General features: G+C 40.9%; 1 protein-coding gene across 3 annotated transcripts in view; it reads right to left on the bottom strand.

Annotated features, from left to right (window-relative positions):
- Nucleotides 1-25,477, bottom strand: part of bcas3 (BCAS3 microtubule associated cell migration factor) — a 401,519-nt gene that overhangs the window by 230,239 nt on the left and 145,803 nt on the right. For all 3 annotated transcript variants that reach the window (XM_075474182.1, XM_075474183.1, XM_075474184.1), the window contains 6 exons: nt 23,760-23,884; nt 23,442-23,607; nt 23,262-23,359; nt 16,083-16,183; nt 10,058-10,254; nt 9,403-9,500 (listed from right to left, as the gene is read on the bottom strand). In XM_075474182.1, the coding sequence (XP_075330297.1) occupies nt 9,403-9,500; nt 10,058-10,254; nt 16,083-16,183; nt 23,262-23,359; nt 23,442-23,607; nt 23,760-23,884 (785 nt within the window). The remainder of the gene's footprint in view (nt 1-9,402; nt 9,501-10,057; nt 10,255-16,082; nt 16,184-23,261; nt 23,360-23,441; nt 23,608-23,759; nt 23,885-25,477) is intronic.

The following is a 25,477-nucleotide window of genomic DNA, read 5'->3' as shown; positions in this document are numbered from 1 at the left end:
GTGGAATTCCCAAGCGGACATTTCTCCCGTTCCTGCAGTGATTGGAAACACACTCCAGTAAAATGGCGGCAGCACATAATTTCCAGGTGAGGAGAGAAAGGCTGTAACCTCTTCCCCTCTACTTCAAACTCCCCCCACCACAGCACAAACAATATCCTCCTTGATATTATCCGTTTGCACACACATACACACGCATATACCCAACACCTGTTGTCACTTGGGGGAGCTTGGTCTTCAGCTAGTTAGCATCAATACACAATGGCTGCCTCTGTAGCCTGGTGGGAGCAGGTGAGCAGATAGTATCTACTAATGTGCGTACACACACACACACACACACACACACACACACACAAACACACACAGCCATATATATGCAAGCACACAGACAATGAGGAAGAGACACACACCTGCTAAGGAAATGAGACTGTAACAGGCCTCCACCTGCACAGCCCTGAGGTGATGCTGAGAAAAACAAAGGAAAAAGCAATGAAGATTTGAAAGAAAAGGAAGAATCACAAGGCTTGGAAAGCCAACAGTGAGTTCTTGTCTTCCAGCTAAAGCGAACGATGATAAATGTTTTACATGTGCTGGCGTCAATATCTCTTAAAAATTCCAAATCAGATAATGGTGTGAATCCTAAAGAAGACATTTAGTTGTTGAGAATACATAAAAAGGATGTAAATGCAGCTGCTGGTTGAAAGATTTACGTTCCATTAGCCTGCTAAAATCCCAGGATCCTTGTGTTAAGCAGGGATTGCATGGTAGAAGTTTTGTAATTAACTTGGAAGCAAAGTTAGCAGGTAACTAGCTGCTGTTAGCCCATCAATATGGTGTTATTCAAAATGATTATATTTTTTCATATTTTGTATGTGTACGACTTTCTTTTTCTTCACACACACGAGCGAATCAAAGGTTCATAATTTGGAGCTCGTCATGCTGTCAAAAGCAATATGATTGACTATTTCACAGTAATTCAGGACACACTGGAGTGAATGTGTGTGCATGTGTGTGAGAAACTGTCTGAACATCTGTGACAGGAGTCAGATGCTGACAGAGCCTGATACATATGCTGCTGAGTGCATTCTCATATTCTGTCCTGTATTCATCTTTTTTTTACAACACTTGCCAGCCAGGCTGCTTCTTGTAATTATCCCCGTGTATGAAAGCATTCTCGTGTGTGCCTGACCACATCAGATATGATGCGATGCATTAGGCATTTCTGAAGCTTAGGTGTAAAAAATCCCATTAGAGTGAATGGCACGACAAATCGATACCTTACGGGATCTAGAATGATGCTGTGTGTGTGTGTGTGTGTGTGTGTGTGTGTGTGTGTGTGTGTGTGTGTGTGTGTGCGTGCATGTTTGAGCGTGTGAGTGTGGAGGAGCTTTCACACCTCTCAGAGGTGGATTAGTGCGCGACAGCATGGAGACACTGCCAGGGAAGGTTAGTATCAGAGGCCGAGAGAGGATGAGGACAGAGTAGAGGGAGAGAGACGGAAAGAGTGGAACAGAAACAGGAACAGATGGAAAGAGGGGGAGCAGGGAGAGCGAAAAGAAAGATGTGTCCCTCCTGACCACAATGTGCTGCGTTTGTCTCCAGCGATTTAGGAATTGAGTCATAGAAAGAAGATGGTGATGGAACTTTAATCAACCTGAGTTCTGACAATCAGAACGTTACACTAGCCACATATCAGCACAAAAGAGAGGATATAGACATGGGATTAATACCAACTCATCCGCTTGAGTTTTTGGAAGAGCAGCAATGTGGTCCTTGCTACTGCTGGTGAGATCCACTGATGAAGCAAAAAAATAACAAAAAATAATTAAACTACATACATATAAATATATATTACATGTTTGCTTGGTCTGCTGATGTGCTGAACACTGAAGAAAAAAAGTAAGGAGGAATCAGTTACTTCCTGTCCTGCTATCACTTAATGAGAATGAGAATTTCTACATGAATATACAGCTAACTTTTGTGTGTTAAGACTAGCTATTATTTTTACTAATTATTTATTTTTATTTTTCTCTAATTTTTCTAATTTTTTCTAATTTCTAATTTTTTTTTTAATTTCAATTTTTTATTATTTCATGTTATTGTTGAGTGTTGTACTTTGTGAGCGAAGTTACCGGAGTCAAATTCCTTGTTTGTTTAGTCAAACTTGGCCAATTAAAGCTTATTCAGATTCTGATTCTGATTCTGATTACATATGAGTCTCCAGATATCAGACTGTGTAATGCCTGCAAGTATACTCTCAGTTTGCATGAGGTCCGTGTATGGCTTCTCCTTTACATCTTGAGAGTCATGGGGGGCATGGCAGATGGGGAAATGAGCAGCCTGGCAGTGTTCCTACCACAGATTGAGGTCACGAGAATAAAAAGGTGGCACCAAAGACGACCCCCACCCCACATCGCTCACACTGGGACACGCCACTGCTCTGTAACAAGTAAGTGTGCCTAACATGTGTCTGCAGGACTGTGTTCACACAGAAGATGAACGTGAAAAAAACAATATGTTCCTCTGACGCAGCAGCTGGTATATATATGCGTAAACACACACACACACACACACACACACACACACACACACACAAACACACACACAACACAGAAAACACATACATCAGCAGTTCTACTTTGCTTTTAATAACAACTACAAATTCATAAAACCGTAATCCTGTACAAAATCAGAAGTCCTACAGATAATTAGAAACTAAAAAGGCATGAGTACACACACCACCACAGTTTCTCTCACTTTTCACCGAATGCACACACACTTCACTGGGTCGGCGGCAGGAGGAACACGTGGCAGATGCCCGACACATTGGTGTCCGTTCAGTCACTATAAAGAGCAGCTGCTCAGTCTTCACTACCCTCTGGCACTTTGCACACACACACACACACACACACACACACACACACACGCAGAGTCACATGGATGCACAAGCAGACATGAATTTGCTGTATAGCACTAATGCTGGAGGGCATTCCATCTCTCATAGATTAAAAGTGCAGCAACACAATAACACACACACACTCAGAAAAAGAGATAAGAGCAGCACAAAAACCTGATCGGCACTAACCCATAACAATCCATGTCACACCCTGATCTCTCTCAGTCACACAGAGACTCTCACCATAAATCGTCACATGTGGCTAAACCATTCCCACCCTTTAGTCCCCAAAGCCTCTCATATGGAAAATGAAATCTCAGAGACGGACCGGAGATACAAAATGGAAAAAAGGGGTGGACAGGAAATAAGACGACGAAACGTTTACGATGATTTTGGCAAGTAAATTGTTTGTCTTCTTTTTGGACTTCTTAACAACTCGAGCTGATAATGGAGAGGGCATCCAGCACAAAAAAATGAAAGAAACATTGCACATTCCACAGCTAAAGTTTTTACATTACTTTAGTACTCCTGAGCGGATAAAAGAAGCATTTACAACATTTTCTTTCACTGTAAATGTGAATTGGCTCAAATGAAAAGCTGAAATGAAATCTAGACTGATGACAACCGATTCAAACAGTTTTTACATATCATGGTACAGATGTTTCCAATATGTTTCCTGTGCTTTCTGGTACATGGATGTCGGTAGCAGATCCTTTGGCTCCAGTTCAAGTTATACGACGTTTTTTTTCTAGGGAATTATTAAGATGTTAAATAGAAAGCCTTTCAAATTTGTCATGAACAAATTCACTTGAAGAAAAAAAATAATTAGACGTGTCATGGCGACCTTTATTTTTAATACTTAAACTTTGCACATTACTAATATTCTTAAAGAATTCCCAGACTAAGAGTTAAACCTTATTCAAACGTACCACTCACATTGCTCATCTTTACTTAGCCAACTTTTCTTTCAGATTATCTAGCGTATCATTTTTCTTCTTTTTTTGGTCCTTTTTCTGATAACAGCTCAGTGTTTCCCTTAATCTGATGTCTGGTGATGACATAAACAAAAAGGATCAGCGATGACCGCCATTTGTGGCCTGTCACCGGCCAATGGGTCACCCAACACACCCCGGGGCGATGGACAGGATGGGTGAAAGGGCAGAGTGCCAGCAAGGTGACAAAGGTGCCTATTGATGAAAATAAAATCTGGAGATGAGGGCTGGGAAGGAGTGTGTTTGTCAATGTGTGTGAGCGTTGGAGGGGGGTTACTGGGAAATGAGATGCATTTGTTTTTAAGGAGGAGATCGAATGGCAAGGCATCATTCTGGCCTACAAGCCCACCGTTTTCAGAGCGACTGCTATAGCACGGAAATACAAGGGCCCTTTATGAGGCTGGAAGGTAATTGTGGGGTATAGGTTACTGGGGTATGTGTGTATCAGAAAAAGGAAAAAGAGAAGAATACCACTGCACAGGTGCCTGGTCTTTGAATGGCTGCTCAGGTATGAAGGAAAGAAGAGAAGAGGGAGTGAATGATGGAAAAATGAAGTGCAAGTGTGTGTGTGTGTGTGTGTGTGTGTGTGTGTGTCAGGAAGCTGCAAAAACCTTTTACTTATATCTTTTTAAATTGCTCATTCATAGTCGTAACTCTTTCAACTGCTACCTCCCTGTGTGAGAACAGAAACAGGGGGAAGCCCCTTCTCCCTTTGGGGTGGTGCTGATGTTGGGAAGGAGGTGGTGAGTCACTAGGACAAGAGTTGACTGTTGGTGATGCAAACAGGTGCATACAAGAACACAGACACTGACATCATACAATGTTTTAGTTTACTGACTTCTAATTTTGCACATATTAAAATTCTACAGGCCATATGACAAGCATGAGTTGTCATATAGGTTTAAAAATCTGATGATCTCACCAACATTTATATGTGAGTAGAGTGGGCAAGAACCATTTTCACTTCTGTTGGTTTGTGTAGATAGAAGTGAAATCATCTGAACCACAGAAGGTCTCTGTTGGATAAAGGTGTGAACCTGTTACACATCAGAAAAGGTTGACTTAAATAGAGAGAATTCAGTGTAAATTCAGCAACAAACCTTTTTCTCATTGATCTTTTTCCTCTTAACATTTTGAACTGAGAGATGATGAGTGAAGAAAATAAAAAGTTTAGTGCGAGGTACTGAGCACTTCAGTCACTGACAGATGACATGTGGGACATCGCTCAGAACAATGCTGGATTATTTCATCAACTTTTTTCAAACAAACAAATGAAGAATAAAAATACTTTTTTTCAATAGAAAGGCCTAAGGGCCAACAAAGGTCTAAGGGCCAATTATTATTTGACATGGACCCACATGTAGGTTGCGTGTAAAATTTGTCATTTGCATCTGTCTACATGGGTCCATGGACATCTTTAGTTTTTCTGCCAACACGAGTTCCTCTTTTATGTCACCATGAACTTGGCTAATTCTGTACCTAAATGAAGTATGAATGTAATAGCATGCTTATCTTCACAGTCCCATGTGGTTCTCACAGAAACTTTGACTTGGTCTTCAACGTGGCGACAGCTATTAATGCATCAAGCCACAACTGACTGGAAACCTCTTTTGACTAACAATGGTAACAATAGCCATCAACAAAAACAATTATTATCATCTTTCCTGGATAATTATCCATTTTCTCAAAGCTTCAGATAGAATCCTGACATGAACAGGAGTAATGAACAATACATGTGCAGGTGGAGCAACATTTACGTACGCCATTTGTTTTTGATGTGAATCTGACACCCAGAGTGCCCACTGCTGCACATAGATGTAGTAACTGAGCTGTGATAATGCAGGGTAAAATGTGGCTAATGGCTGATAGCTGCTGATCCCACACTGATTAACTCAATGCTTTACAGGATGTTGCTAATGGACTGACACACATTCAGCATAAACATGCGTGTCAGTACGTATGGAAGTGACACACAGAAAACGCTCACATTAGGTATTAAGTGATACCATTTTTACTCCAGACATTTTGATTAAAGCATTTGAAATGAAATTTTCTTTCTATGACCTGCCAAAGTTGTACTGTTGTCAGTAGAATTGTGCCATTTGGCATCTTTATTGTGTTGCTACTGGTCATAAACGCTCACTCACACACACACACACACAGACACACACACACACCCACAAGCAGAGCCAAAGTCCGGTGGCTTTCTGAAGTCTTCTGTGTTCTGTGAGCTTGCTGCATCTCATCCTGCCTGCTCTGCTCTGCTCTGCTCTGCTCTGCTCTGCTCTGATGCCAGCTCACCTGCTATCACTGATTCATCATCACAGATAAATCACACACACACATATGCAAACGGGGACAACGAGTGAGAAGAAGATTTCTCCACAATGAATGGGAACTGCGTTCACGCACCAAACATGACAACAACATAAACAAGAAGAAGCCTGACGCTACAGACAGGGCTGCTGTTGTTTCCTGTTTGGGAGCTGGGTGGCTTTCCTTGCAGAGTCAAAACACAACTCCAGGAGGTGTGGGGGGGTTACACACACACACAAGCACACGCGTGGAAGATTAAATACTCTTTCAGTCTTGCTTTGTTATCTCTCTTTCAGGTCTGTCTCCTTTTCTTTCTTTCGTGATATGACCAGCTGGGCTACAGAATGTCACTGTGTAGTCTAGCTTTGATTGAAGCTGCCTCTGTACACACGCAGGCACACACACACACACACACACACACACACACACAAACACACACACACACACACACACACTCCACAGCAAGGCTTAGGCTGCAGATAGGAGGTATTAATAACAGCTATGCATTGATCCGGTGCATTGCAGCTTGTGGAAAGTAACACAGTAACACTGATGCATTGCTCACGTGTCCGCTTCATAAAGATTGGTATGCCGAGTCAAGAAGTCTCGGCTGGACGCACTGTACGACATACCCTCTGTGAATGAGAGGGTGCGTGTGTGTCCCATGCAGACGGCGTCCCGTCACCTCCAAGAAGGCAGAGATAAGCAGAGTGTATGGGCTGAGATAAGATGGGAGCAGACACTGGGGAGACTGACTAACTGCAAGTGAGTCACTGTGGGGAGAGATGCAGTTTTATGGACTCAGCGTGGCTCTGAAAGAAATGTCTTTAGTGGAATAGAGTCTGCCACCAACACACAGCACACAGCACATAGACTTTGCGGATACTGCTCACCTGGACTGTATTGTTTTGTAAATGCATCTTAGGATGTAGAGCCTATGATGGGAAGACTGATGAGTGTATGCACAGTTCAAAATATAAAACCTTTGATGTTGCAGATATCACACGAGTTGATCAAATGCTTGAAATAAGCCAAAGTTGCACTGGTTTCAACATATTAAGGTCTGTGCAGTATGTCTGAAGTCTTTTTTTAAATATATATGTTTCTGTATTATTCATATTCATATGAAATGCAGTTGTGTGCTGAATAAAAAAATAAACTATGGGCAACAAATCTGTCAATGTTGACAAAAAAAGTAGCCATCATCTTTGAAAATGTACGGTGGTATCAATCTGATTGGGGCAGCCAATCTTAGAAATCTTAGTCTTAGAAATGTTCCGTTCTAAACTCAACGACCTGGGGTCAGTTCTCACCTTTTACTGTATTATTCCTTACAGGACTGAAATGTTTGCTTTATCACAATATGACTTTCAGAAGGATTATCACCATCAATGCAGATTGGTAATGTGCCACACACAGGCATACTCTTTAAGGGGTGAGACCAAAGTGATGTGTGTGTGATAAGAGGCGGCGCCATGGCAGTGGCAGGACGCAACACACAACCGTCCCTGCGCACATGCACACACACTGATAAGCATCACCTCCATCCCTCGGCCTGCCTCTGTCCTTTTGTCTCTCTTTGCTCTAAACCAGAGAGTGAAGAAATTGAAAACACAGATGGCACTGGCTGGAGACAGAAAAACCACAGATATGGTGCTTGGTAAATGGAAGAAGACAGATGCAGGTGGAAGAGAAACAACAGGTCATGAAGAGACAAAAGAAGAAATAAATGACATTCTTAGAGGTGGAAAAGTATTTGCGACACACCTATTTCTGACATTTCTTTGACACCTGAGTCAAGAAGTCAGAAGTGGATATGTGTTAGTATGACGCCAGATCAGATGAGAGAACCTCTGTCACAAGCGGCAGATAATGCCAGATGCCACAGTCGCTCCTCTATCTCCTTTATCAAACACAAGGCAACAGGATATAATGTCACGCAATAAGTGATGATTCCCTCACCCGCAGTGGCAGTTAGATACCAGGATTACTGTGCACACAAGCGTGCAAATGCACACACGTGCATACACATGTTTTTAACTTAAAAGCATTATGGTTTGAAGCTAAGAGACGTATTTGGTGGGGGAAATCCTCTTGTGAGTGTGATTGGATCAGGCAAACATTATAACCAGATTTAAAAAGCCATATTATTGAAGTCAGCTGGAACCAAATCAGTCCTGTCAAATGGATGATAGACTCTGTGGGTCTTTTCAGACAATCATGATCTAACAAAATGTAACATCAGGAAGGAAAACAGTGGGAATTCAAGATAACATTCAAAACTCCAGGAAGTAAAAAACCAGTGGAACACTCTTTTTTTCCCAAAAGTCAGTCTTTTCGTTTAGCTTTCACCGGTCACACAGGAAAACAAAAAGCCAACCTAGGACTAGTAGCTGGTAAATAAACACTTGAATCCCTACTTCTGCGACTTCACAGCTTGTGATGATCTAACCCTAACCCTAACCCTATGATGATTTAACCCTAACCCTAACCCTATGATGATTTAACCCTAACCCTAACCCTATGATGGTTTAACCCTAACCCTAACACCTCATCCTGACCGACATGCCGACCCCTTATAAAATCGCTCGCGCTGTCTCTATCTGGACGACATTTCGCGGCGGCGTCCCGCCCCTAAACACTTCTTATTGGTTGAAATGAACACGCTGCTTCCTGTTGACAAGCTAGTAAGCAACAGGTTAGCATCACTCAGGGAATAATGGACGGGGAGAAGCTGATCTTTACCGTGGAAAAGTACCCAATGGTTTATGACCCCAAACACCCGTACCACAGAGATCTGAACCGAAGGGAGGCCGCATGGGCGGTGTTTCAAGTGAGTACTTTCTGAACCAATAGAATCACTCCCGACAAAAGCTGCATATCAGGACGCCCTCGTGAAATTTCGTCGTTGTATTGCCTGAGTTTCAGTCAGGATGGGGTGTGAGGTGTAATGTTGAGGATAAATGCAAGAACTGGGGCGCACAATGACAGCATCATTAAAGAGTCAGACAGCCTCAGCTGATCCAATCAATGGGTCAGACGGGAACAAAATGAAACACAACCAAGTCATTGCATTAGACATTGCATTGACTTAACTGAAGTAGGTGGAGGAGAATGAAACTGGAGAATTACAAGCAGTACATGTTTATGGCAGAGCAGAAGTGGTGGTATTTAACAGTGTAAAAACAGAAAGCATCCTACCTGATCCGGTGTCCATGATGTTGGACTGTCCTCGGCGATCAGCCACCAGTCGGGATGAGCCAGGCATGCTAACTGGCTCTGAACGTACTGGCTGGATTCTGCACACACACACATTGAGTGCCAACTATTACTTGCACAATACAATACGCCCTGAGTGCCATCTTCAACTCTCTCACTGGATCTATATTCATGTATTTATTGTGAAGCATAATAGTCCTTCAATTGGAGATCATGAGGTCTTGTTTTCACACATATTGCAATGTTCCCCCTGAATACTCTGCCCATGCAATCGAGCTGTCCCTGCTTGCTTGTTGTTTTGCTCTGCTCTTGCTCAAACCTTCCTGTGTTCAGATACTTCATCCATACTTCTGACAATCAACTCCCTTCTAGTTGCTTGACAGACTTCTGTTTTCTTGGTTTTGTAATATACTGATCCAAAGGATTCGGAAAGGGAGACTTCCTTTTTTGTTTAGTGATAAAGTGTAATGCTGCTTGCATGAGGCAGTAACTGTAGTGGTAAATTATAGTGGCCAGCTCCTGATTTGTATTCAATTCTAAAAATTAGGTTAATTAAGTTGCAGGTGCCATATGTAGTTTATGCTGAGTTAGCTGAGTTTTGTTCTTTAGTGCCAAATACTCGGTAGTTCTAAAATACCTTAGGCTGTGCAGGTCCAGGTCGTCTGTGTCAAAGTCCAGGAGAGGCTGTTGCACATCAGTGGGGCCCTGGGACTGAAGCACTGAGGATGATGAGGAGATGACTGTGGTCTGGCCCGATGGATGAATGGTCTTGAACTGAAACTGTGGGCCCATCCACAGGCGCCGATGGGGCCCTGTATGGGTTACAATCTCCACCTGAGAATGTTAGTGAAAAGACAGGATCATCAGCACCTTAAATATGTCACAGTATTTAGGTACAAAAGCATCTTTTATCTCATTCTTTACTTCTGTTCAAGGATGCACTGCGTCAAGCTGGCTGACAGTTGCAGTAGTTCCGCTAGTTTTGTGAGTATTTTGTATTTCTTGTGAGTTATACCAAAATACTTTTTCCAGATAATAATTGATTTGAGAGATTTTTCCGCACTGGTTTGGAAGCCGTGCCGCTCGAGTGGATTCTTCTCATATTTTTGACTGTTATGATGAGTTGCTAAGCCAATGGAAGAGTCATTTACTAACGAGAGCAGCTAATTGAGCTTTGCAAATGTCAAGTAAAACCCGAAATTAGACACCAAATCCCTTGTCTGCACCAAAATGTTGCATATCTTCCATAAGTATATGGTGGAGAGCGCAATCTGCTTTGCAGCCAATATGTTGGGGCAGTAGCATCAGAGCCAGTGACTCAAAGAAACTGATCAAACTGAACAAAGAAGACTGGCTCCGTGCTGGAGACTGCTCTGAAGCTGATTGTTAAAAGAAGAATGCTGCAGACACGTTGCTTCATATAAATAACAACACTGACCATCCTCTTCATGACATTATGTTGAAACAACAGAGTGTAATCAGTTTGAGGCTTCTTCGGCACATGCTCAGAATGGGAGATTAGATTGAAGCGAAGTTTCGATGCAATCTGTTGTATGCATGAATTGGACTAATTTGGAATTCAATTAATTGGATTTGATTGTATTTTTGAAGTGCCTTGAAGTGGCATCTGTTGTGATTTGGCACTATATAAATAAAACTGAATTGAATCCAGCTAAGATGGAAAGAAGAAAGATACAGGAGGTCCCTCCTGCCAGCAGCAGTAAGTGTTTAGAATAAAAGCTTAAAAAATAAATGTGCAAAATCACTGCAACAGTATCATTTTCCTTTGGCATGAATAAAGTATTTTCAATTCATTTAATTTTACAACAGTATATAACTGATATCAGAAAGGACATGATGATGCTTATCAGGATGTTTACCTTGTTGAGCTTCTCATTTTAACATGTTAGTATGTTGAGCCCAGGCTAATAGGAATATCAGCAGTTTTAGAAGGTGTTTTTACATGCATTGTATTTATTTTCTGTACTTCCAATATCCATCACAGCCAGAGTTGTTGATATACTATCGGTGATGCTAAAAGGAAATTTAGGCAATTAGAAAAGCCAATGGAGACCATAAATGTTGGAAAAATATTTCCTCTGCAAAGTGATTTACAAGAATGAATAATAAAACTCTCTTTAAATCTACCTGACCTCTTGAACTAATCAGTCAGTTTGTGAAAAAAAGAAGATATTCAGCGTAGCAATACTCATCCCAAGTATTGAGATTTTAGTTACATGGCATCGAAAAAAAAGTCAAATGACAATGATATTAGAATTTGTCAAGCTCTTGTGTATGTTAAGAGTGCTGATAGTAAAATAGAAAGCCTTCCAAAGAGGTTTACAAAAGTATGACACCAGCAACATCCCATAATTAGGCTGAGGTGAAGCCTGCTGGGATGACACTGGTATGGCAGGCGGTCCATGGGGGCCGACACTGAGTGGCATTAATGTGAAAGATGGGAGAAAGCTACAAAATGAGTTACTAAAGAAAAGCATTGAACTGCTGCCTCTTCCATTCTCCATCTTCTCGTGCTTTCAAATGTTCGAACTATCTCCTTCCTTAGACTTACACTTTTCCCTGCTCTCCCACACTAACTCTGACTTTCCAGCTCCCTGAAGAACTTAACACCCCTCTTGGCATCTCACTGTTCAGTTTTCATTATCTTTCCTTCATAGTGATCCGTGTCTCGCATCATCCCAGCACTCAGCTCGTCTGGCCCGACTGTGGCTGCCAGGTGCCAACATCTCAAACACTCTTAATTGGAAGTTTGTTCCAGCTTGTGAGGGGCTCCTTACATGGGTGAAAATGGTCTTAAACTAAATTTTACAATGCAAGTCTCAGCCAAAAATAAAAAAAGTTCAAAACGTAAAAATAATAACGTGGCGACCAAGTTAGAGTTGACTTTCTTGTTTAAATTCGCCTTGGGGTGATATACAGTCTTATTATACAATCAAGCCAAAACTAAAGTAAAATTCAATTCTCTTTCAATACTAAGCTCTCATCTATGAGGACAAAATAAAAAATAATTTGTCTTAAAATGAGCTAAATACAACTTTGGAAGAATAAAAAAGGCATGAAAGATTACACTCTCAATATTTGTTTGACAAACACGAAGCGAAAAGCAAGAGCAGCGTATGAAAAGCAAAGTCCATCCTTCCTGCTTCCATAGGACGCTTAGGAGAAGCCCACTGCAGGAAATCTGCTGATCATCAGCAAGTGTGGCCAGCTCTATACCAGCGAAGGTTCTGGTTCTTTTGGGAAGGGTCATTCAGTCCCAGCAAGTTTACACTCAGGTCAAACTGGTTCAATGCACTGGAAAAGCTGAAAAAGGATTCTTCTTCATTCGCACCACTAGATATCTCATACTGTGAAGTGCCATCCAATCAACTTTCTTTCATTTGGCCCAGTCCAAGCAGATAGTATCATACGGTGCTTCAGAATTCATCTGGGTTCCTCTGTCCTCATTCATTAAATCAATACACGTTATTGATCCTGTGTCTGCACAGTAGAATCTGTCCTTTCTATTCTTAAGATTTGTCTCAATGTTCATCTTTTTTTCCTTTTATTTGTCAAGGATACCGTGATCATCCACCACTGCTGTGTTTGTGGTCGTTTAAAACTTTCTATCTAGCAAAGGTCACCAGTGTTTGTTTTTTCATCCTCCTCTCAGGGTGCACCAACATTTTAAATCAGTCCCTCCTAATGTTCATGCCACCTCTCTGATGGATTTGTTTGGCTTTTGGCAGCCGAAGGATTGGCCCCTTTCGCCTCTGATGGCATGTTGTGGATGCCATCAACTCCAAGGCATTTTAATTGGTTTTGGAAACGTTGAAAAAGTCATGAATGAAAATAAATTATGAAAGAACATTTGCACCTTTTAATGAAAAGACATCTTCTGAGTAAACTGTCCAATTACATTTTTCTTGAGAAGAGAAGAGCATTGATTGTTAAATCCCATATTTAAAGGAAAACCTGTGAGTTAAAGTAGATGGCCTGCATTTTCTGTCTATTTACAAGATTTAGCTTGAATATATTTCTGCAAAGCACTGAAATTGTCAGTGTTCAAACATATATGTACACTACCTTATATGCATGTACACTTTTATTTATGTGTAGGCTATCACAGCTGTGCAAATTAGGCCACAGAAGGAGACAGCATGATTGTCACTTAGCATGTGTGCATGTTTGCCAGTTAACACCATCGATGTCACGCCTAACTGCAGAGCCAAACAGCTGCCACTGTGCTGTCTCAGCAGCAGAATGGAGGGCCCAGATGTTATTGTCCAGTGGAACATCAGTCCTTCCACTTCCAGACTTGTTGGACAGAGCAGGTGACAAATTGCAGCAGATTTGCCCTTATTGTCCAAAACGACACCCCGAAGCATACAACTGCTAAAATAAAGTTGTTTATTAGTACACACGCACAGACACCATGGGCTCTATGAAAGAGCACTTCCAGCACAAAAGACTCGGGATGCTTCAAACTATCACATCGAAAGGCAAAAGTTATTCTTTTATTTGTTATTTATTCCACCATCTTTGGCTTCTTCGAACTTCTTCCAGCTTTTTCCACAAGAATGCCTGTGAGAGCCATTTTTTCAAGTTCTACTTTCATTCACACTTTTACCACATGATGCCAATCAGTGCAAACAGTCTCTGTTTAAGCAACACAAATAAATAATGTGGCCCAGATCTCCTTAGCTTTTACCATCGCAAAGATAGCTCAAGACAAAAAGCACTTGCACAATATGTAGTAAGGCTGCATTATCGACTGCAAAAAGTCTTAGTTGTATTTGTTTAACAATTCATCAACTGCTCCAATCACATTGGACCTAACGGATGATATGCAAGGACCTGTGGTGGACTCCACTGACAGCCGGTTTCGGAGCAACTGAGAGTGACAGGCAGAGAAAAGGCTCAGCATGGCAGAGAACTGAAGCAGTGGGGTCACAAACCACATTTCATCAGGGGATGGCCAATCAATCCAAAATGTAAAAGAAAAGCAGAAATGGCCACTGATAATCTAATGAAAACAGCTGACATGAAATAATGAAATGAAGGGAGTAGTGCTTCACCTCGGTGTCTACACATTCTCTGGAAGGACTGGAACAGGAACAGGTCGCCCTGTATAACTGATCCTGACACAAATGTTTCATGTTGGTTTGCTCTGTTTATCCTTAATTCAGAGAGTTTAAATGGTTCTATAGAAGATACTTACAAATCACCTCAGTTACTGGCCAAGTTATAAAAATGTGCACAGGTACATTTCATGCCACTGACGAATGCATCACTACAACTACTTTGACAGTGTGCTGCAGAAAATACAGGTTAGTGCAATGGATAGTTTTGCTCCTGGCAAACGATCATGGCAGATATGAACCAGAACCTCTGCAAGCTAAGTGGGTTGCATTTTAGCCAATCAATTATGCATGCACTGGAATTATTGATGCTGCAAATGTAGTGGGTTACCTGCCGACACTAGAGATGAGTGCTATGAGGGTTAACCAAGCTGAAAAAAACAGGGTGAGTGTACTGGATCTGTCATGCCTTCAGGAAATACAATGAACACAGTCGTACAATTTTGGATTGCATTTGTAATCAGATAGGAGACAGCAGTAATACAACAGTTAAAAGATAGAAGAAGTAGATGTGCATGAAAGCAATTCACTGAATATGCCAAATGAAAATAAAATGAACAATGGATTTTTTTTTAATACTTTTTGAAGGGCATTCTTGACACTTGGGATAGAAAAATGGCCAGACTTGCTTTGTCAACCCCTAACTTTCAAACAGTTTTAAAAACATAATGATAAAACAGGTCACTGTTCAGATGTGATACTTCCATAAAAATGCAAATGATCCCCTTTAGTTTCATGGAAGCATGTAACAATATAGCATATGTTTAAAGAAATAGTAGCTCTAATGTTCACCCTGCTTACATGGACAACCATTTATTTACAGTAATGCCTCTCTTAACCTGATGAACTTTAGCTCAAAATTCACCTTCCAAATTCTTTGGTCTTCACTAACTAATGAGTAGCAACTTGAACTACTGTTAAATGTGCTGTTTAGAAGGCACAGCAGGTCCCAGTTAAAGCCTGGTTTATCAATTTGAGTTTGACACTGAAACAGAAAACAACGCTTTAGCATAAGAGGGTTCACCATCTCCTGAGGGGCTTTCACTTGCATAGATTTAAGTAGAAAATAAACAGCATATCTCTCAATGGTGTGAGAGCAGGGCATGAATCACTTTGAATTACTATTGGCTTCATTCATCACGGAACTAACATCCCTTCGGACATTTAACTATGTGAATATCCGTTATTGTGAAATGACTTCCTGGTTGGGTGGCTTTCTTTCTTTATTAATGCACCAAGTAGCTCAATGTCAAAAATCAAACTATGAAAAATGTTGTCTTACTTCAGTGAGACAGGGCCCTGAATTGTCCAAAGCAACCCTGTAAGCCGACACCAGAAGAACCAGCAAGTGGATGTCACCCCATTGATTAACATTGGAAAAAGCCTGCTTGTCTTAAGGACAGAACGCACTGGCGCCACACAACGTGCGTCAAAACACACGCTGCAATTATTTTCAATCATACTTGTCCAGTCCACATCTGGCGTACAGTACAGTCTTGCCTTTTAAGTCAGAGATTTTACCTGAGAGAGCCACTCCTCATCGTCTTGGCCACTATGGTCCGACGCCAGGCTGTCTGATGACTCGTGACGCGTGATTGGCCCTGGACTTCCTGGTGGCATCGCTGAGGGAAGAGAAAAAGAAAGGTAAAAAAAGATGGATAAAACAGAAGATATCATGTCACACAAGAACAATGGGCAATATTTCCCGCTGTTTTTCAATGTCTTTGTAGTTTTAAAGCCAAAAAAAGTATCTTTGAATTTCACAGACAAATGTACGAAAACAAAAAAAGGAGAAAACAGAGCAGCAGCTATTTACACTAAGTAAAATTACAAGTGTTATACGTTTAGTACTAGTGTACTGGTGTCATTGAAGCTTGACTCATAGGAACATTCAATACCAAAACACTCCAGCTGAACACAAAAACAAGAACTTTAACTTGATGGCAGACGACACAAAAGCTAGTATTTAGGAGCCCACCTTTAAAAAGGGTGAAAAAGGATCTTGCTGGGATTTCTTTATTTTATTATTATCTATCTTTATCGTACATACGGTATATGAATATATGCATGTATAGTTTTTATACTATTTTTTATAGTAAATTTCCCTGAGGGAACCTCCCAAAGGGATCAATAAAGTTCTATCTAATCTAATATAATGTAAAATGATCCAAAACTGGTAAGAAAGTAAGGACAAGAAAAAAAAGAGATGCGTAATTTGTCCTTGTTCTCCGATGGGCATATGAGTGCGTGCCAATGCGTGTGAAAACCCAATGGTATAAAAAAAGTGTGAGAGAAAAAACTGTGTGTGGTACAGGCACAGAGAGAGAAAGTGACAGAGAGACTTAGAGACAGATGGGGCTTCTGCAGGCTTGAATAAGCAGGCGTGGAAAATGAGGCCTAATGTGTTGAATCAGTCCTCTCTCTGTCTCCCACCTCAGGGATGGGGTTTGTTTAACACAGGAATGGCTAATATACTTGTCAAGTCCACATCTGGAGTACAGGAGGCACTCTTGTCTTTTTCCACACTCATATGCCAGGTGTTCAGACACCATTCATGAAGGTAGTCTGGTGTTTGACACCTCTGGAGCGAATGTCACATCATCCCCCATCCACACTTCACCCCAACATACTCACACATTTCCATTTTGAATGATAAGGTCTGGCTGTTGCTTAAACTTGCTTCTAATTTTGTGAGTGCTGCATCAATAATTCAGAAAAGAATATGTCCAAAAGGGCTGAGCAAACATTGCCATCTACACAGTTAAACTACTTCAACAAGAACCAAAATGTTTAGAACCAACTTCTGAAATGAAATGCTCATCACAATACCCTTGTTTACAAGTTCTTTGATAGTGTAAATACAGATTTGGATATATAAATGTATATAACATATCTTACATTTTTCTTATGCTTAATAACTTAGATTACGTGTCATGGCAAAAGGCTTAAACTGCAACACCAAACACTTCCACAGCCGATGTAATAGCATGATTTATTCCAGTTATCAGAAACATTCGATTGCTTATTAATGCAATAGTAAACTATTATGATGTCAAAAAAATATATATTCAAGTACTTTGGAATACCTTAAAATGAGCAATGGCGGACATGGTGAAATAATGCTGAAAATAATAATAATGACAGGCAGATTATTAATCATAGTTTACCAGGTGAAGTTTGATCGAGCTGCACATAATCAAATATTTCTACCATGAAATCTGCAGAATGTTTGACATGGCAAGCATCTTTCCAGAGTTCCATCGTGATGAATATTATTCAAAGAGCCGTTAGGACTGCAGAAGGACTCTAATTTGTGAACATTGTTGAATCCTGCTGGCTGCGGCTCAGTGAGTAGTTTGGTCATCCTCCACTCAGAAGGTCAGCTATGTTACCCAAGCTTTTCCACGTGACTTTGACATGTGGAAAAGCTTTTTGGTTTTCCTATTTTCAGACTTTGTTGGAGATTTTTAAACCACAAACTCCATTCAATTTATGTTCACTGTAATTGACGGCAGGTAGAAGAAAGAATTGAGATCCACTTAAAAACCTGGGCCATTAAAAGCCAAACTACCAGCATGGCAAGGACTTGCTTGTACAGTAAATGTGTTGTTATTTGGGTGAACTGACCCTTTAATGACCTACCGATGCCACACAGAAGAAAGGGAGCAACATCCAGAATGTGTGTGAGAGAAAGACGGAGTGAGAGAGAGAGAAAGGGTCAGAGAAGGTTTCTCGTGTCCTTTTAAAATGGAAGAGAGAGAAACAAAGCCGGCGTTGTGTTACTTATTAAACAAAATCACGACTCCCTGATTTCCTCCTCCATGCCTCTCCCTCTCTCTCTCTCTCTCTTCTTGCTCTATGACCCTTGGGGCCAATAGCTATTCCCTAATTAATTATTGATGTTCTGAAGCATTTGGTGGACTGGCTGGATCAGGTTTCCAGTGGGTGGATAAGAGAGACTTTCAAAGGCCAGAATAGGAGCGAGGCTCCATTGTGGGAAGCTAGTGGTCATTCCTGTGGATCGAGCCAAAATACAACCTTCAGTGTGCTTGTGTGCGTTAGTGTGCATGTCACGAGCCAGCCTGACACCGGCAGCTGGAGTTATGTACACGCAACATGGCTCTCTGCTTCCATAATGTTTTTACTGGCTCTCAGAAGACAATGCATTGAATTATTGCAATTTCAAACATATTATGCCAAAACTCAAGAGCATAAATTGAATGTTTGGCTGCTGGTACAGTAAATGTGGTTGTGTTGTGTTATTAATGGATTTAGAGGCACACCAACAAATGAAGAAGGACTATGTTACAATTATTTCTAAATTAACAAAGATTAATGGAAGAGCATCAATTTAACAATAACAATGTGAACAACAACACTACTAATGTTTACTACTAATCATCCACAATTACAGTCTCAGGCTATCATGTCTCTGTGGACAATAACATGTACAGTTATTCATTTAACTCTTTATCTCTCTGCAAACTTAAAGGAGAACTGCGGTATTTTCAACATTAAGCTTCTTTTATGAGTCGTCTGCAATGTTTTAGAACCCCCCTCACTGCTTTTTTGAATTTTACTGCTGTCTCCGGATGGCAAGTCATATGCATGTCAAAAAAGGTCCGTTAAAGCACCATAAACGTCTGTTTTCAAAATCATCAACTCACCAGAGTGGTTACTGGTGTGCACTGGTAATCCATATCAAATTTCGTTGCGAAAAGTTGCTTCTGTCGTGTTTTATTTGACATTTTGTACTGGATGTTCGTTGATATTACTCCGCCACCGCTAAGAAAATAGTTCGAGCATGAACGAGCTGCCAACTAGGTTGAGCTCAGATTAGTTTTTTACTGATCATTTTTAACTGTATTTATAATTTATAATTGTAAAAATGCTATTCAAATTAATGAGGCAACTTTTTCAAATTCACCCAAAGTACAGAGAAAACACAAAGACAAAAAGTAACTTTAAATTTCACATGACATCATCGTTAGTTAGTAGTCATGACTCCCAAGCTTATTGAGTTATGATAGTTGAACTTCAGTTGACATTTAGAAAAGAGCATTTCGAGCCATATCTTGAAAGAAAGTACCTCGTTGCTTACATCCTTCCTGTTTCTGGTGACTGGATCATGTGCTCACGTGCCCACATAAGCAGAAACAACCTCTTCTACACGGCCGATGAATAGAGATTTCTGTGACACTGTCTTTATTGACAGTGGAGAGGTGGTGTCTTGCTACGCCAAAGGCCAATAGTCAGTGGCCTGTTAGCCAGAGCAGCGAAGCAAGGAGTCAGAACAAGTACAAAGGCTGCCTAGGTATTGATGTAGCCCGACCTCCTGGGGACAGGGGGCCAGGGCCCAGGCAGGCTGATCTCCAGGGAAAGATAAGGAGCTAACAATCTGATGGATCTGGCTGCACAGTGAACAGAGGACAGCTGTCTTGTCTAGGTCATCTTAATTGTTTACCTTGATCTGTTTCACGAGTATTTTTTAAAGTTTGATATCTTTTAGCTCAGCTCTTTCCAGTTTGAACAGCCATACTTGGACGCTACACATCATTTGCTGGACTCCCTCCTAACTGTTCAACCTGTCTCTTCTCACTTTCCTCCTTTCAGTGCTCCTCTGGCAGATAGGTGCTGGCGTACTTACAGAATAGGATAGGTTAATCATTATATATCATTCAAGACGTATTTGACTGACAGTTCCTTCATTCAGCCAGCGCTACACTTACCTCATCCTTTCTCTCTCTCTCTTTGATTACTGACCCAGTAATGGCGCCATGGTTTCTCTTTACCAAACGCCTGATGTTCCAAAGCCTTCACTGGCCCCTTTCTCAGAGCAATTAGATCTATTGACGAGGCAAATGTGGCTGGCCTGTCATAGGCCTCAAAGTCCCAGGAGAGTTGCCAAGCACAGCCAGGCAGTCAATCAGTCTCCACAATTAGCACAATATATGAAAGTTAGGGAGGGCACGGTTAGGGCCAAAATGTATAACCTCTGTTGCTGCCACTATCACCAGGCTCCAAACTGCCTGCCAGAAGTGCTGGAGGAAATTATTAACTGGTTAGTTTGCTTACGAGCAACTTTGCAGTCAGGGGGAAAGAGAGCGGAAAATATGCTGTGGATGGTGAGATAAATATCTATCCAAAAAAATAATATCTGAAAAAGACTAATCATTGGAGATAAAAGAAAAACATTCTTCAACATAGCAAACGAGGTAGGAACATTTTACGTATATCTTCATTAATTTATTCTGCTTTTAAGTAATTCTGATACCTTTGGTCAGAGAAAAAGAAAAAAGAGTAATAAGCACTTCTGAGGATACATACATTCAACCTCAGCAATGAAGGATTCCCCTAATACAAAAACCCTGCCTTCAGACTGCCACATTTTAGCACAGCATATCTTCTATTTGTGAATATACTGTATAATGTGAGTCTCTCTTCCTTATCTCTCCTAAGATGTGCTGTGTCTCTCCACCCTCTCCAGGGCTGAGTGCTGCCAGTAGCTGCCGCAGATGGACAGGTGGAGATTGTGACCATGAAGTGGCGCCACCGCTGCCTTTTATCTTCCCATCCTGGAGGCTCCGGTCTGGCCTGACCCTGGCCCTTCCTTTCCCTTTCCTATTCCTTTCTTTGCAAACTGCATTTTTAATCAGTCTGGGTCATCCAATATAGAGCCACGAGACCAGAGACCATTGCCTATCAATCAAATGTACGCACTTCTATGTTTTGCACCAACTTTATTGAGATGGTTCGACTCCACGGCAATTATCTTAAGGGGAAATTCGTGGATACATTGACTCTTCTAGTACTTCTAATCCAACTGAAATCTTTCATCTTTTTTTCTGATTTGTCACTTGTTTTCTCTTGTGCTGATAGTTTGGCAATGTAACATCGTCTCTGACAGCACAATTTGATTAGTGAGTCAGAATTGTGTCTTTTCTGTTGCTTTTCCGTGTCTTCATCTGCATTCTTAGCAGGAGGCACTTGAACATGGAACTTACGGCTGTGCAGTAATTCATCCTAAGGTCAAATTGATTCTTTATCCTACATCACTTCTTGACTGTGCTGCCAAGCCCTGGAGGAAAGGGCTGGCAAGGGGCACGGAGAAACAAAATGTTGAGTCTCTGTCTGGGTGCAAAGCCCAGAAATAGAGGTGGCACAGAAGAGAAGCTCTGCTGTTGGTATTGGTGTACAGGATGCTGACCCAAAGGGCAAATGGCAAGAGCACAAGCAGTGTATAGGGGGTTGAACAATTATGTTTCAAGCTTTTTGACCTTGCATTGCTTCACACTTGGTTGGTTAAAGGAATAAGAAACCAATGTGGTGTTATCTGACTATTGTTAATTGGATGCAAATGTTAATGCAATGCATCTTTCTCATTATGCAGGCAGCTCCATTGCCCATGCTGGCAGAGAATGGTGGAAGAAGCTGACGCCCGAGCCCGTCAGTCCAACGCGTTCTCATTGCTCTGACACTAGGAGAGACCATTAGCACTAATTTGGGAAAATATCCTACCAGTTAGACCTGAAGCACTGCAGAAGTCAATGGAGATGAGATGAGAGATTACTGTAAACACTGCTACCACTTGGCCTGAAGCACCCACAAGAATTCATTTCACATTTTGTATGTTTATAATTATGGAATGAGCTCAAAACGCCATCCTATTCCACGGGGGTGGATTGATTCTATGTGTGGCCATCCATGTGCACACTGCACTTTTACAAAATGGCCTCTGAGACAGCAACCTACAGTGCTCACTGCTCTGTACTTGTTATTGAATTAGAGGGAGTTTAGGGTGTCAGCTAATTGGTCTGAATGCGGCATCCCACAGCGTTACGCTGGCATGTCCTGAAGCAGGCTAGTGGAGTGGTTGCCAAAGGCTGGAACTCAAAACCGAAAAAGATATGATTTGAAATGGTAGAAATTGTACAAATTTAATTCTCCTAAGCCTCTGGATGCTGACGAGAAAGGCCCCTTCTCAGCACGTGACACCAATAAGAGGCTGGCGACCTGCTTTCAACAAAGTCAACATGGGAAGTCAGTCACAAAAAGGGGTCACCCCCCGACTAATGGTGCACACAGTACGTAGAGAAAACATACAGGTTTGTGTGAACCAAAACACACAGCCAAGTCCAGGCAATACTTCAGTGATTCAAGACTTCAGTGATTCAATACTTCAGTGATTCAATACTTCAGTGATTCAATACTTCAATGATTCAATACTTCAGTCGATTCATATCTAAACTCCCTTTTATTGATATTAATATTTCATATAATTACAATAAATGGAGCAGCATGAACATGTTTTCCATTGTTTTCTTGTTCTCATCTTCAAGTTGTGCTTTTGCATGAGCAATGCTGTCTGCAATGTTTTGATTTTTTTCCTAATCTTCATCATTTTGCTATTACAATAAGGAAATATATAAGATCAAGGGGCTTTTTTATATACAGTTCAAATACACTGTTTGAACAGCATTATGAGAAGTATAAGGACTAATTAAAACAAAGCCAGAGTCACATAGGTTCTAAAAGCCCGATCCAACACCCCAGCGCTGCTACATATTTATATAGTTTCCTTCTGTATCTGGATTGTAATGAGTTGAAACTTGAAACAAATGCATTTTTTCTTATTCTTTTTTTAGTGAATTAGCCATGATTTGTTGATTTACATGCTATTTGGTAAGTTTGTGTACTTACCAGCAAGGAGACACTGATAGTACTGCACCAGATCTGAGGCCAAGACGAGGGGATGGTTGGAGTTGAAGGGCGGCTGTAACTCATTCCACTGTGGAGTCCTTGTCCAGGAGACGAAAAACAATCCGTAAGACCGACAGTACTCAAGACACGTTGAAGCTATACAGTTCAACACAATATTACCTGGCTAGAATCCAGCAGGCCCTTGGAGAGGTGCTGAGCTCCAAAGGTGTATCATCGCTAATCTTTTGTGCAGTGCTAATTGGCCGAGGCTCCAGGACATGCTCCACCAAGTTACCGTAGCAACTGATTATGTACAGTGAATCAACAACTGACTGCCGTGACTGATCTGTGAGGAGGATGAGAAACAATGCAATGGTTAAAAAAAAATGACAGGTAAAGGGCCAATCTTTGTTTTGAGTTATAAGGGAGACTTCCTTCCATCTACTGTGCCAGGCTACTGGGTAAACATGTAAAGAGCACCTGTGAGCAGAGCCTAACCTTTGTCTCTTTTCATGTTGGGGTTAGTGATGAACCAGGAGCGAGATGAGGCAAAGATGGTAGCCACACAGAACTCTCCTCCACTGGACTTGCTCGGGGAGATCTGCGGTGGCGGCTTAGCTTTGCTTCAGGAGAGGAAAAAAAGTACAAAGTTTAGTCATGTTCAAAATGAAAACAAAGATAGAATGCTGTGAGTGGAGTCCAAGTGGTGCAACCTGGCTTTGGTGTCCCTTCAACATGCCAAACTGAAATGAATTTTGATTGAATAGCATATGTACTGGAACCAAATGAGAAAGTCTGCAAACCAAAAGGTTTATGGAAAAGTAGCTTTTTATCAGAGCTAAGAGCAAGTTTACAAAGTTAGACATTCGCTCCCTCTAACTAAATAAGACTTCTGAATATCTGTCCTTCAACCAATTTCATCCCCCCAACAGAACAAGTAGCTCCAAAACATATAGTTTTCTGTAACAGAATGGGATCATTTTGCCTTTAAAACAGAGACCTACTCATCAGAGTTTTCATGTATAAAGTAGATATTCATTGGATCATTTCATGACACTCAGACTTGAACTCTTAGATTCAGTGAAAGCAATCATTTTGATCAGTTTTATACAATATATCAAATTGTCGACAAGGAAATGGGAGTTACAAAAAACACTTACAAGACTGTTTTGCATGCAGGGAGCGGGGGACACTGAAATGACTGCCAATGGAAAATGTGTAAACAACTGTAAACTGTAAACATCTTCATCTTATCAAAATAAAATAGCAGCAACATATTAGATCATATTAACATATAACCTGTTCAAACAGGGTAGTATGTATTCTTCGTCTTTACCCAGGATGCATTTCCCCTCAGGAATTTGCAACCGGTCAGTGGTATATATGGTCTGGTAAATGGTAGGGCCTTATAGTTTAAAGCAATGTAAGGGTACTTTAACTAATTAATACAATGGCTATCAGTTAATGAAAATGCACCACATAACAACACTGTCCAAACTGCCTACTCTTTGTGTCTCACTTTGAAGGGAATTCATCGGCATTTATTGTATCATTTAGCATGTCAGGACCGTTACAGAGGTAGCAGACAGACGAGGGTCTTCAGCTGCTATGGTGCCCATATGGTTGCAATCAGAGAAAAGTAGCAAGACCTGGAATTATTGTACAGCTATATAACCAACCTGGACAGTAAAATTCGGTTGTAGCTGATCACACAAGGTGGGCTAAGTGCTTGAGGACCCATAGTTATGTCATACACTGGCTACTTAACCTTTACCTTTGGAAACCAGCCCACATTCACTTATGTCTACAGTCAGATGAAGAGAAAAAAGATTGAGGTATGGATACAGAGTAATCAACAATATGATACTCTGTATTTTCAGTTTGAAAAATATAAAACACACACACACACACACACACACACACACACACTCAATTCATATATGAATATAAAAACAAAACGTAATAATTGACTAATCTCAAACATTTGAAAAAGTATAGAACATAGAAAACAGAAAATGCTGAAATTAAGACATTTGATTATTTCATGAAAAATACTTGCTCATCTTTGATGGAGGCAGCACATCTCAAAAAAGTTGGGGCAAGGGCCCAAAAAAGCTGAAAAACTAAATGGTACAAAATACTTAATGCTTAAAATTAGTATTGGAAGTCTAAGATCCTCAAAACAGATCTTCAAATAGGCATGATTCTGTCATGGA

This window comes from Odontesthes bonariensis, chromosome 9, assembly GCF_027942865.1.
Source record: "Odontesthes bonariensis isolate fOdoBon6 chromosome 9, fOdoBon6.hap1, whole genome shotgun sequence".
NCBI classification, from domain to species: Eukaryota; Metazoa; Chordata; class Actinopteri; order Atheriniformes; family Atherinopsidae; genus Odontesthes; species Odontesthes bonariensis.
Note: the sequence above shows the minus strand (reverse complement) of the source record. Positions and strands in the feature narration are given on the sequence as shown.